Below are 14,095 nucleotides of genomic sequence, written 5' to 3'. Positions count from 1 at the left end.
ATTAGAATACTTCAAAATGTTCATGAGAAAATGGAATTAAAAGATAAGTATATTTGAGTACAAGAACCTGGTGAGATCCATGCCTAAAGCTTTTATAATTTGCAATTTCCATGCACTTTTTGTTTTATTTTTTTACATTTTATTCTTATTATTATCATTTTATGATACAGTTCCATAGGCTCCTGGCATTTCCCTTATCCCCTACCCAGTCCCTTCCCCTGCCCACCTAGTTCCTCTATATCATTACTGTAGTATAGTTCTTCATACACAGTCATATGTCCACCATTGCGGGCATGGACAATGGCAGAGAGTCCAGAATCCTATTGTCAAGATATAGTAAACAGTTTCATTGCAAGTCCATCTTTGTCTGGAAGTAGAAATGCATACTACATTGTATCCTCACATCTGGATATGTTAGTCTCCATTTCACAGCTACTGTACATCCCCTTAAATGAAAAGTCATAATACAAAATCAGTAGTACAAAGAAAAATAGAAATTTACAATGCCTGAAGTTAAATGACATGTTACTAGATACTATACATTCCCTTAAATGAAAAGCCACAAAACAAAATCAACATCCAGGAGAAAAAAGAAATTAACAACACCAAGAAGTTAAATAACATGCTATTAAATGACTAACGTGTAGCTGAAGAAATGAAAATCAAGAATCTTCTTGAAGAAAATGATGGTACTGTATTATCTACGAGTCTTTGAATGATTTAATCGGAAGAAAGTGTTTTGAAGAGATGAAACTAACAGAAAACAACAAAACCCACGTGATTTAGTTTCCGCTGATTTTTGTTGGAGAAGTGTGTGTCTCTTCTAGACAATAAACAGATGGGTTTTGTTTTTTTTTTTTAAATCCAGTCTACTAATCTATGATGTTTGAGCTTAAGCCATTTACATTCAGAGTTTAATATGTGTGGATGGTAGTTTGGTCCTGTCATTTTAGGAATGGGTTGTTCATTGGTTTAGTCGTCTGTTGTCATTTTACTGGGATGTTGTTGCCATTTGCCTTTGGTTTTGTTGGGTGCTATTCCTCTTCTCTGTGAAGAGAACATCTTGAAGTATCCTTTGTAGAGCAGGTTTGGACGACGCAAATTCTTTTAGCTTTTCTTTACTGTGGAAGAATTTTATTTCCTTTTCAAAGACGAAAGAAAGCTTTGCTGGATATGTTATCCTAGGCCGACAATTTTTTGCTTTTAGAATCTGGAATATATTGCTCCATTCTCTTCTTGCCTGTAGAGTTTCCTGTGAGAGATCAGGTGTGATTTTAATTGGCATTCCTTTATATGTCAGTTGATTTTTTTTCACGTGCACATTTAAGGATCTTTTCCTTATGTTCAATTGAAGAGAGCTTGATCATCATGTGTCTTGGTGAAGATTGCTTTTGATCAAGCCTGTTGGGAGTTCTGTGCCCCTCCTGGATCTTGTTTCCCAATTCTTTCTCCAGATGAGGGAAATTTTCCTTTATTATTTCATTAAATACATTTGCAAACTCAGCTTCTCTTTCTGCACCGTCTGGGACTCCCATAACTCTTATATTTGGCCTCTTCATAGTGTCTTTCAATTCCTGAATACTTTTTTTGGCCTGATCCAGCTCTGCTTCCAGCTTTTTGTTTGCTTCCCCGTGATGACAGGAAGTATCTTCCAGTTCTGATATTCTTTCTTCTGCTTGCTTCATTCTATTTTGGAGACTCTCCATTGTACTTTAATTTGCTCTACTGTGTTCTGAATTTCTGATATACCAGCCTTGATTTGCGTTATTGCTTCCTTAAATTCTTTGAACTCCTGTATGTGCTTCTCATTTTTGGTCAGAAGCTTTAAAATGAGTTTTATGGATTCTGTGTGCCCCATTTTCTCGATGTCTTCCTCAGTTAACTCTAACGTTGGGAAAGGGTTTTGCTCCTTTGCAGGGGAGTTTTCAGTAATCTTCATTGTGTCTTTGTCTCTTTTTTTGCTCTTGATCATTGTACTTCTGGAACAGAGTCTTCTCCTTGGGGCAGGTTTCTAAGCTGTGTCACCCACAGGTGTGCAATGCAATTTTACTTGTTCCAGTTGGTACACAACTTTTTGCTTGCAGCCGCTTGTGCCACAACCTCCAGCGAGTTGCAGGTCTGGGTTCTTATGTCAGATTTCCACCGTGGTCTCCACAGCCCCAGCTCCTGGCTCACCACTCTCCACCTCCTGTGATACCGTGCTGAGGCTGCACCATTGTCTCTGCAACCTTTCTCCCACTTCTGGTTGGAGCAGGTCCCAGGATTAGAAAGACACCAGGTGTCCTATATGGTTAGGTCGTTGGTGGTGCTGATACTGTCGGAACCTGTTAGAAGTTAGGTCTGGGTGCCACACGGACCTATTTTGGCTGGTAGGATGCCACAGTCGGTATTATTTTCCTGCAGGACCAGTACAATCCACGGAACTCAGTGAGTTCTCACGTGCTGAGCACATGTGCAGTTCACTGTTGTCCCCTACAGTCCTAAAGCTATTGCCACAGTGTGCAAAATGGCGCTTGATGTACCATTACTACTGTTGTTGATCTTCTGGCCGTCAGGTCTGAGGGCTACCCAGCCCTGTCTTGGGTGGAACCTGTGGAATGCCACGTTGCTGCAGTTTATTAAGTCAGAACTGAGTTCACTCCCAGCTTGGCATATGCTCAGTCCTAAAGCCCTTGCCTTTGCCTCCTTATGGAAAAAGGTGCCCAATTCAGCTCTAGGGGGCTGACTGGGTTGTGAAATACACCCTGTTCTCGCACTGTCCGTCTGGGATCTGCTGCTCTGTCTCTGCTCTTAGTCAAATCAAATGGACCAACAGGACGGACAGTTCTTTGTCTGGGTTTACCTCCCAAGCTCCCAGTCAAAGTCTCTTCCCACCTGGTTGATGGTGGAGTTCAGATCACCGTTAGCTGAATGCTGCTGGAGTATCAGTCACTGCAACACCACACTGCTGTGTCCGCTGCTTTCCTGTGTCTGTCAGTCTCCAGGCACCCCTCTGCTGTTGTTCTGTCCTTCCCTATTTCCTGGAATGTGTCCTCTCTGCTTCATCATGATTAAATGTTTTTCCGTCCGTTTAAATGTGTCCTTACCCTATTCCACCATCTTGATTCTCCTCCATGCACTTTTTAAAGTCCCCTCATGAAAAAACTTAAGATATCTGGTTGTAGTCATTGTTGAGTGTGGTATAGCTCATTTTCATCCTTTGCTGCAGTCATTTCTGAACTTCTTTAAACACTGCTTTGTATTTTATGTGTAGATCTTCGGTTTAAAATTACACTTGGAATGTAAGTTTTTGTAACTTTCAGACATTTAAAGTTATTTTAGCTTTATCTGTGTTTTCCTTTAGCTGTTCTTTGAAAATGCATTTTAGTGATTGCACATACTTTATCTACCACCACTTCGTAATAATAATTTGCTGGGTTTTAAAAACATAGGCTATTCTGGGCCTCTCTGTGCACACTTAAAAATTCTTTGGCTTGAAGTGAAAATCAGAAGATTGAATGAACCGCCGTGAAGTGTACTGTTTAGGAGCACTTGGTGCAGTCGCTGTGGTTGGCAGCCACCTCTTCCTTCCAGTCCCTGTGGTGTCAGCCATGAGGGAGGGCTGTGTCCAGCGAGCAGTCACTCTAGGTCCTTCCTCCCTCTGTTGTAGCAGCTGCTCCAATCCACCTGTTTTGACTATCTCACTTCATCAGGGCCCTGCTGTGTGGGACTTCTTCCTGAGCAAGGTGTTGAGGTCTCTGTGCCTTGCTGTGGATGAGTACTTTGTTTCTTTGGCGTCCTGCTCCTGTTGTGGTCTGTGTCACATTGTATTCACACTCATCCTTTGATAGACATCTGGATAATTTCCATGTTTTAGCTGTTGCGAATAGTTGAATAGTGCTACTTTGAACATTCATGTTCATCTATGTTTTGAATGTCTGTTGCTGTTGCTTTCCAGTAAATGCCCAGGAACAGAAGTACTGTGGGTCGTGGGGATTCTGTGTTGAGGAGCCTCCGAACTTCCACGGCAGCTTTGCACCATTTTCTAGTCCTGTCTGCAGAGTGTGAAAGTACAGGTGTCGGGCCCGGCGGCGTGGCCTAGCGGCTAAAGTCCTCGCTTTGAACCCGTCAGGAACTCATATGGGCGCCGGTTCTAATCCCGGCAGCTCCACTTCCCATCCAGCTCCCTGCTTGTGGCCTGGGAAAGCAGTCGAGGACGGCCCAATGCATTGGGACCCTGCACCCGTGTGGGAGACCTGGAGGAGGTTCCTGGTTCCCGGCATCGGATCGGCGCGCACCGACCCGTTGCGGCTCACTTGGGGAGTGAATCATCGGATGGAAGATCTTCCTCTCTGTCTCTCCTCCTCTCTCTGTATATCTGACTTTGTAAGAAAAATAAATCTTTAAAGAAAAAAAAAGAAAGTACAGGTGTCTCCACATCCTCACCAAGTCTCGGTTTGTTTTTTGATTTTAGTTTTCCTGGTGAGTGTGAGGTGATATCATTGTAGCTTTGATTTGCATTTCCTGAATAATGAATCTTTTCTTCTGCTTGTTGGCCATTTGCAAATCTTCTTTGAGGAAATATGTATTCAAGTCCTTTGCTCATCTTTAAATTTGGTGGGCTTTTTCTGCTGCTGAGTGAAGAGTACTTGTATATTCTGGATAATAAACCCTTGTCTCATTTATGACTTGTATCTTGTCCTGTATGTTGTCTTTCTATTTTGATAGCTTTTCTTTAATGCATTAAAGTTTTAAATTTTGATGATGTTCAGTTGGTCTGTTTTTTCCCCCTTACTTGTATGGTAGCTAGGAATCCATTCCCAATTGTGAAGTCATAAAAATTTTGTTCTTGCTGTTTTCTTTTAAGAGTTGTCATTTTAGCTCTTACATTTAATCGTATGATCTGTTTTAGCTCATTCTTATGAATTATATAAAGTAGGATCTGAGTCCGTTCTTTTTGCATATGGATAAGCATATACTTTTAAAAACATACATTTATGTTGAAATGATAGATTTACAGAAAGTTATAAAGATAGTACAGAGAATTCCCACATAGCCATTACTCAATTTTCCCTAATGTTATCTTATATACCATGATATATCTTAGGCTACTAACTGTGGTGTTAATAACACATTACATACTTTATCTGGATTTTATTCACTCACTTTTACTGTTTCGGGATTCAACCCAGAACAGTACCATATTTATTGGCATGTAATTTGCATACTTTTTGGGTAACTGTAACAAAATTTCACCCTGATTGTTTTTTGGGTTTCAGCTAAAAAAACCTTTCTGACAGCAGTACTCAAATCCCCTTTGCACTTGCTTATTATTGAATCAGAAATTACCTTAATAAGGTAAAATGGATTATGTGGCTAGTGGTAATGCAAGGGAGAGAAAAAAATACTTAAGGTTGCCCAAAATTTGGTAACATCACATGGTAGTTAGAATGGTGAAGAGTAGAAATGATAGGTGAGAATTAACTAATTTAAAAGAAGTTTTTTTACTTACTTCAAAGGAAGAATGACAGAGGAGAGAGAGAAGATGTGAGAGAGAAGTGAAGAATTTTCCATCTACCAGTTCACTTCCCAAATACCTCCAATGGCAAGGGCTGGGCTGGGCTGGGCCAAAGCCAGGAACCTAGAAGTCCCATCTCAGCTCCTATCTTGTTGGAAGTACTTAGGCATTTGTGCCATCAGCAGTTGCCTCTAAGATGCATTAGCAGGAAACCACGCTTGAAGTGGAATATCAGGATTTAAGTGGACATAATGGAATGTGGCCATCCCAAGTAGTGACTTAACTGGCTGTTCCACAACATCTGCCACTCACTGATTTTTTTTTTATCATGACTTACTTATTTATTTTTTACTTATTTTTCATCTAGGTTCAGTGTACAAAGCCTGAGTGTAGAAAATGGAGGCAACTTACCAAGGAAACTCAACTTACGCCACAGATAGCAAAGGCTTATCGATGTGGTATGAAGCCAAATAATGCTGTCAAGGTATGAGCTGTGGATTTTCCTTTGAAATTAACATTAGTTTTTCATTAACATTGATGTATATTTTTCATTTATTGTGTTGATCGGGAGTGTACTGGAATTGTGGGTCATTGGCTCAAGCAGTTCATAATTGCACTTTTGTTATAAGAAGTTTTGGACATAACCTTGTTTTATCTGCCCAGGAAATCTCCCTCTAGTTTTTAGTTGCTGTATCTGGTTTACTTCCCACCCTCTAGACAGCTGCACAGCCAGCCGTGTGTTCAAATGCTATGCAGAGGAGAGGGGAAAGGCGAACACCACAAGGATTGTGTCTGTTGGATCTGTTCCTCTTTTATTAGGGATGCTTTCCTAGAAGTTCCAAGGGTAGATTTCTGTTTATGTCCCATTAACCATGATAAGATCGTGCAGCTACTGCAAACTGTAGTAAGAACCAAGGAAGGTGATATTTTCCAGTTGAGCCTGTTGTAACACCAAGTGAAAGTGGGATGCTGTTACACAAGAGATAAATGGATATGTTTGGCAATTAGGATTCAGCCATAGGTGGCATAATGTGTTTTTATTGAACTCTGGCCATTATTTAGTGTTTAAAAATGTATGATAGTTGGACCCAGTGCAATGGCCTAGTGGCTAAAGTTCTTGCCTTGCACATGCCGGGATCCCATAGGGTGCTGTTTCATATCCCAGCTGCTCCACTTCCCATCCAGCTCCCTGCTTGTGGCCTGGGAAAGCAGTCGAGAACAGCCCAAAGCCTTGGGACTCTGCACCAGTGTGCAAAACCCCGAGTAAGCTCCTGGTTTCAGATAGGCTCAGCTCTGGCCATTGTGGCCACTTACGGAGTGATCAGTGGATGGAAGATCTTTCTCTGTGTGTCTCCTTGTCTCTGTAAATCTTTCCATAGTATGTATTGTGGCTTGGTGGTAAAGCTGCTGCCGGTGACACAGGTATCCTGTATGGGCACCATTGTTCCATATGGGCTCTAACTTGTGTCCTGGGTGCTCCACTTCAGATCCTGCTTCCTTCTGATGGCCTGGGAAAAGTGGCAGAGAATGGCTCAATGTTTGAGTGCTTGCCACCGCTTTAAGAGACCAGGGGCTCCTGGCTTCAGCATGAGCTAACCCTGACTATTGCAGCCATCGGGGTCATGACCCAGCACATGGAAGATCTCTTTCACTCCTTCTCTGTCTGTAATGACTCGGATTTTCAAATAAATATTTTTTAACTACATGTTTTTAAAAATTGTTTTTATTTGAAAGATTTATACAAAGAAGGAGAGACACAGAGAGGGAGATCTTCCATACTCTGGTTCACACCTCAAATGGCTGCAATGGCCTTAAATAGGTCATTCTGAAGCCGGGAGCCAGAAGCTTCTTCCAGGTCTCCCACATGGGTTTGGGGTCCCAAGGCTTTGGGCCATCTTTTCACTGCTTTCCCAGGCCACAAGCAGGGAGCTAGATTGGAAGTAGAGCAGCCAAGACTAATTGGCACCCATGTGGGATGCCAGTGTCTTGGGTGGTGGCTTAGCTGACTACACCATGGCACCATTTGAAAAAAAAATGAAAAAGAACACGTGCAATTAATTTGATGTGTTAAGGGGATTAACTTACACAAATGTTATATGTCCCTGGAATGTGATATTAGGAATTACTGTAATCGTAGAAGCAAATTATATTTGAAAAATTGAGATGTGAGTCACATACCATAAAAGTTGCTCCTTTAAAGTGTAAATGTCAGTGGTTTTAGTACGTTGACAAAGATAGAGTTGTTTTTAGCAAAACAGCTTCTTGGATTAGATATTTCCCTTATAAGGAATGGATAGAGAGGTTTTTGTTTTGTTTTGTTTTTAAGATTTATTTTTATTGGAAAGGCAGATCTCCAGAGAGAAGAGGAGACAGAGAGTCTGCTGTTCATTCCCGAAATGACTGCAGTGGTCGAAACCTGAGCTGATCTAAAGCCAGGAGCCAGAAGTTGCATCTAGGTTTCCCATATGGGTACAGGGTCTCAAGGCTTTGGGCCATACTCTGCTGCTTGCCAAGTGGTAAGAGAGAGCTAGATTGGAGGTTGTGCAGCCAGGACATGAATCAGCACCTATATGAAATCCTGTCATTGCAAGTGAAGGATTATCCAGTTGAGCCATTGTGCTTGCCCCTTTGAATGAGAAGTTTACAAAACTTGTAATCAAGTTTTTACAAGCTGGAGATTTAAAATATAAGTATTAAAGCTATACATGGTTAATGTAAAGAACATTTTGGAGAGGGAAAGATGATGGAATAGCATAAGGACACATTTGAACAGAATCCTTAGCCAGGGTGAAGCAGGGAGGCTGCGATTCCGGGAAATAGGGTGAGGAAAGCTGATGGCAGAGGTGCACCTAGAGACACCGGAAAACAGCAGAGACAGTGGAGCGCTGTCGCAGTGACCAGATAACCCAGCGATGGTCGGAGGTCAGAGCTTCACCAGTGGCCAGGTGGGAAGGGGAATTCAGCAGGAACTCAGGAGGTGAACCCAGCCATGGAACTGTCTATCCTACTTATTTGCATGATTTAATCACAGGAAGAAGCAAAGTGACAGAACCCAAGCAGGCAAGTACAGGAACAGGATGGGTTTCACAGCTCAGACCTCCACTAGTGCGACATGGACCATCATTTTGTATACTGAGGAAAAAAAGGCTGTGGGGCTGGAGGGACTAAAGTAAGCATGCTCATTTCTGGCTTGATGCATTGCACTGGTCCCATAGGGAAAATAGATTCTGCCCAGGATAGGTCCGAGTGTTCCTCAGACCTAACAATCAGCTGGCACAGACCCCCTACAGTGCCACATTGGGTGCCATTTGGTGTACTGAGGAAAAGGCTATAGGGCTGAAGGAACAATAGCAAGCTGCAAATGTACTAATCTGGGAGAGAACCCATGTCCGGCTCAACAAATTGCACTGATCCCACAGGGAAAATAGTACCGACTTGGCATCCTCTGGGTTCCACCCAAAATAGCTCCAGTTGCCTTCAGGCCTTATGGCCAGCAGGTTCTGGCAAGGCCAGCAACACTGACCACCAGTGATTTAGAACAGTTAGCATCTCCCTAATCCCTGGCATTGCTGAACCAGGAGTGGAAGATAGGCTGTGCAAGCAGGAGTGCAGCCACAGCAGTAGAGGATCACAGAGGGTGGAAGGTAGTGCCTGGAGCTTGGGCAATGGAGACCATGGTGGAAGTCTAACACAAGAGCCCAGATCTGAAACTCATTGGGGGGAGTGGCACAAACAACTGCAAATGAAGAACTGGGTACCGGATGCGATCAGTAAAATCAACCTGTAGACCAGTGGGCAACACAACTTAGAAACTGACCGTAAGGAAAGAAATCTGCTAACCAGAATAGCAATGACCAAAAGCAAAAAAAAGAGACAGAGGCGCAATGAATGCTAGTGATGCCTCCCTGACAAAGGAGCAAAAAAAGCCTTTGTCAACCTCAGAGTTAACTGAGAAAAACATCGAGGAAATATGGGGTAAAGGATTTTAAAAACTTGTTATAAAGCTTCTTAACAACAATGAGAAGTTCAAGGAAATTAAGGAATGTAAGGAATATGTTACACAGGAAATAGCAACATTGAAAATCAAGTTGAATTATAAATGAAGGACACAATGGAGCAAACTAAAAATTCAGTGGAAAGCCTCAATACTACAATAAGCAAAGTAGAAGAGAGAATCTCAGAATTGGAAAACATTTCATTCGACAATGGTGACAAAGTAAAAAAGTTGGAAGAGGAACTCAGTCAAGCTAAGAAAAATATTCAAGAATTAAGGGACACTATTAAAAAGCCAAATTCAGTAGTTGTGGGAGTTTCAGAAGGCACAGAAGTAGAAGCTGGGTTTGAAAATGTATTCAGTGAAATAATAAAGGAAAACTTCCCTCGTTTGGAGAAAGAATTGGGAAACAACATCCAGGAGGCGCGGCAGAACTCCCAGTAGGGTTGGCCAAAAGCCATCATCACCATGACATATGATAATCAAACTCCCTTCAGTTGAACATTTGCTGATGTTGAACATTTCAACATCTCTTCAGTTGAAGCCAGGTAACATGTAGAGGAATGGCAGTCAGACTCACAGCTGACCTCTCAGAGGAAACTAAATGCCAGAAGAGAATGGAGTGACATTCCAGATTCTAAAAGGAAAAAATTGTCAACCCAGAATAACTTACCTAGCAAAGCTTCCCTTTGTCTTTGAAAATGAAGTAAAATTCCTTCACAGTAAACAAAAGCTCAAAGAATTGGCTTCTTCCAGTCCTACCCTATAAACAATACTTTAAGAAGTTCTCTTGACAGAGAAAAGAAATAGCACCTACCAAAGGCAAATTACAGGACCAAATTACTACCTATTGATATTAACCCTGAATGTAAATGGCATGAACTCATCAATCAAATGTCATAGATTAGCGGACTGCATCATAAAATAAAAGCCATCTGTTTGCTGCTTATATCAGACACATCTTACCAACAAAGGTACGTGGAAACTGAAAGTAAAAGAATATTCCAGGCTAATGGAAAAGAATGAGCTGCTTATCAGATAATGCAGACTTTGATGTAAAAAATATTAAAAGTGATAAAGAACACCCCATAATAATCAAAGGATCCATTCAGCAAGAAATCACCTTGCTAGTTTCTTATAATGTTTTCTTTTTCATCACTAATTTTACTTGGTTTTTCTCTCTTGCTTTTCTTTGCTAGTCTGGCTGAAAGTTTGTTTTGTTCAGCTTCTTAAAAAATGGCTCTTCCGAGCCCAGCGCGATAGCGTAGTGGTTAAAGTCCTCAACTTGCATGTGCTGGGATCCCATATGGGCACCAATTCTAATCTTGACAGCCCCACTTCCCATCCAGCTCCCTGCTTGTGGCCTGGGAAAGCAGTCGAGGATGGCCCAAGGCCTTGGGACCCTGCACCCATGTGTGAGACCTGGAAGCATGTCCTGGCTCCTGGCTTCTGGCTTTGGATCAGCGCAGCAACGGTCACTTAGGGAGTGAATTATCGGACAGAATATTTTCCTGTCTCTCCTCCTCTCTGAGTATCTGCCTTTCCAATAAAAATAAATAAATCTTAAAAAAATAAAAATTAAGGAATGAGATTAAGAAAAATTTTGAAAAATGATTCTTGTTGCAATTTGTAGTTTTTTAGCTTCAATTTCATTTATTTTTGCTGTGATTTCTATCATTTTTTGCTTTCTGTTCATTTTTCTTTTGTAGTAAGTTCTTGAGCTGCATTTAGATAATTTGAGATATTTTGATTTTTTGTGATCACCTGATATTATAAATGTCCCTTTCAGTACTGATTTTACTTTATCTCATGGGTTTTGATACTTGTGTGGTTTTTTTTTCGTTTCTTCAAGTTCTTTTTTCCTATTAATTTCTTCAGTGATACATAGCAGTAGCATTTTTTTCTTCAAGATGGTTTTTGGACCTGGTGTGGTAGCCTTGTGGCTAAAGTCCTCGCCTTGCACACCCAGAAATCCCGTATGGGTGCCAGTTCATATTCTGGCTGCTCAGCTTCCCTTCCAGCTGCCTGCTTGAGGCCTGGGAAAGCAGTCAATCACTGACCAAAGCCTTAAGACCCTGCACATCATGGAAGACCCGGAAGAAGCAGCTCCTGGTCAGATCAACTCAGCTCCAGCTGTTGCACCTAATTGGAGAGTGAGCCAGTGGATGGAAGATCTTTCTCTCTGTCTCTCCTTCACTCTGTAGATCTGCCTTCCTAATAAAAATAAATAAATCTTTAATAAAAAAAAGTTTATATTTTCTTTCACTCATATTCAGCGACACGTTGGTCATTCAGTAGCATGCTATTTAACTTCCTGTTGTACATTTTCTATTTTCCTTCCTGTTGTTGATTTTGTTTTATGGCTTTTCACTTAAGGGGATATATAGTAACTGTGTAATAGACTATCATGGGCCCAGTTTGATAGCCTAGTGGCTAAATCCATGACTTGCATGCGCCTGGATCTCATATGGGTGTCAGTTCATACCTGTACTGTTGCACTTCCTATGCAGCTCCCTGCTGTGGCCCAGGAAAGCAGTAGAGGATGGCCCAGAGTCTTGGGACCCTGCAGCCATGTGGGAGACCCAGAGTGGAGGCTCTTCCTGGCTCCTGGCTTTGGATCTGCTCAGTCTGGCTGTTGCATCCACTTGGAGAACAAACCATGGATGGAAGATCTCTGTCTCTGTCTCTGCTTCTCTTTGTAAATCTGCCCTTCAATAAATCTTAAAAAGCAAAGACACACACACACACAAAAAACACCAAACCTAATTTTTGTTAAAAAAAGACAAAAAGACTAGCATATCCAGATGCGAGGATACAATGCAGTGTGCGTCTCTGCTTCCACATCAGTTGGACTCCCAATGACACTATTAAATATATCTTGACACTTAAATACCATCATGAAGGACTAACGACTGTTTATGAATATAAATCCAAAAATTGTAGATTCAGAGCTAGCGTTTAGCTTAACAGTTAAAGTGCCCAATTCCCACCTTGGAGTGCCGGGATTTGATTCTTGGTGTCCTGACTACAGCTTCCTGCCAGTGTAGACAGTAGGTGTCGGAGATGACGGCTCAAGTATTTGGGTCCCTGCCGCCTGCGTAAGAGGTATGCATTGAGTTCCCGACTCACTCTGGCTCACTCTGGTTGTTGTCATTTGGGGCAGTAAACCGGCACATAGGATATCACTGTCCCTCTCAGGTAAATAAGGGAAAAAAATTACATTCAATTTCTTTAACAGGCATCTGACTATTTAGGTGCTTTATAACTTTTTTCCACTTCAGGCTGTGTCTAAGTTGTAAATGTGTTTGCCTCGTTCCCTTCCTTCTGATGTCCCTGAGCTCTGTGATGGTGTCCGCTCTTTCATTGCTGTTGGTAGTTCAGAAGAAAAGAGCGGAGAGGACAGAGTCTTGGAGTTGGCCAGAACTGTTTTTAAAGTCCCTCAGGTGATGCTCACACTCACCTTGCAGGGTGGAGGGTCCTCTGAAGGGAAGGGGAGGGAGGCTGCCTCTGACTGGGGCCGTCGTTGCCCGCGCTGAGGGGCTGGCACTGCTGGCATTGTGCTTCCCAGGCGCTCCTCGGTGGTCATTTTCTCTGTACATGCAAGCTCGACATCTCACTTCTGTTCTGTTCTTTGCCTTCCGTTACAGAATTGCGTGTGTTTTCGAAAAGTCTAGCATGTTAGGTTTTGCCTATTTTGGAGATGGCTATAAATTATACCATTTTTTCTTGTATCCTTCTGTAATGTTACTCTTTTTGCTCAATATTGAGGTTTACTTTAAACTGTTATTTGTGGAGCAGGGAGAAATTAACATAGCAGAGCTGCCATCCAAATGGCAGCACCAAATGGGTCACTCTGCAAATTCATGAAACAGGCCAAATGCCAAGATCTGGGAGCTGAATCCAGGGATCCTGTGCAGGTGGCAGGGACCCGGAAGGTGAGCCATCGCCTGCCGCTTGCATGAATCCAAATTAGCAAGCAGCCGGAGTCAACAGCAATATCGATGATCAAGCCAAGGCAGTCTGGGTTGGAACCATGGTTGTCCCATTTGGCAGCTAGGCCAAACACCCAATCTGGTATTGATCTTTGTCTATGCATCAAGCTGATGCATTCCTAAAGCTCTAGTTAATCCAATCAGGAATCTTCCAAACTTCATGCAAAATGCATATTACAAAAAAACTGAGTTTCAAAAAATATTTTTTGTAACAAAATCAATTTATCTTTTTGTTTTTAAAGACTACTCGCATCGCTTCTCAGCCTTTTGGCTAAGATCAAGTGTAAAGACTACTCACTTTGGGAACACCCAGGACTGTGGGTTCTCCTGCTTGTTTTGAACTCCCTGTGTGTGGAGTCGTACATGATGGTGGGTCTAGCTGCTGTTGCTCGGCCATGTTTGTGAACTGTATCCCTGGGGTTCCCTGGGGTATGTGTGGCTTTAGTTTGTTCCCATTATATAAATATAACTTACTTAGCCATTGATGCATGTTGATGGACCTCCAGTTGCTTTTAGCTTTACTATGAACACTGCTCTTATAGCATTTTTTTAATTTTGAAGACTTATTTATTTTAATTGGAAAGGTATATTTCCATAGAGAAGGGGAGACAG

At 42.0% G+C, this 14,095-nt stretch overlaps 1 protein-coding gene across 4 annotated transcripts in view; it reads left to right on the top strand.

The window, feature by feature from the left end:
* The window catches only part of KDM1B (lysine demethylase 1B), a 149,261-nt gene that overhangs the window by 95,886 nt on the left and 39,280 nt on the right, over nt 1-14,095 (top strand). For all 4 annotated transcript variants that reach the window (XM_058667645.1, XM_058667636.1, XM_058667644.1 and 1 more), the window contains exon 6: nt 5,865-5,981. In XM_058667645.1, the coding sequence (XP_058523628.1) occupies nt 5,865-5,981 (117 nt within the window). The remainder of the gene's footprint in view (nt 1-5,864; nt 5,982-14,095) is intronic.

This window comes from Ochotona princeps, chromosome 1 (genome assembly GCF_030435755.1).
Source record: "Ochotona princeps isolate mOchPri1 chromosome 1, mOchPri1.hap1, whole genome shotgun sequence".
Taxonomy (NCBI): domain Eukaryota; kingdom Metazoa; phylum Chordata; class Mammalia; order Lagomorpha; family Ochotonidae; genus Ochotona; species Ochotona princeps.
This window is presented reverse-complemented; position numbering and strand designations above follow the sequence as displayed.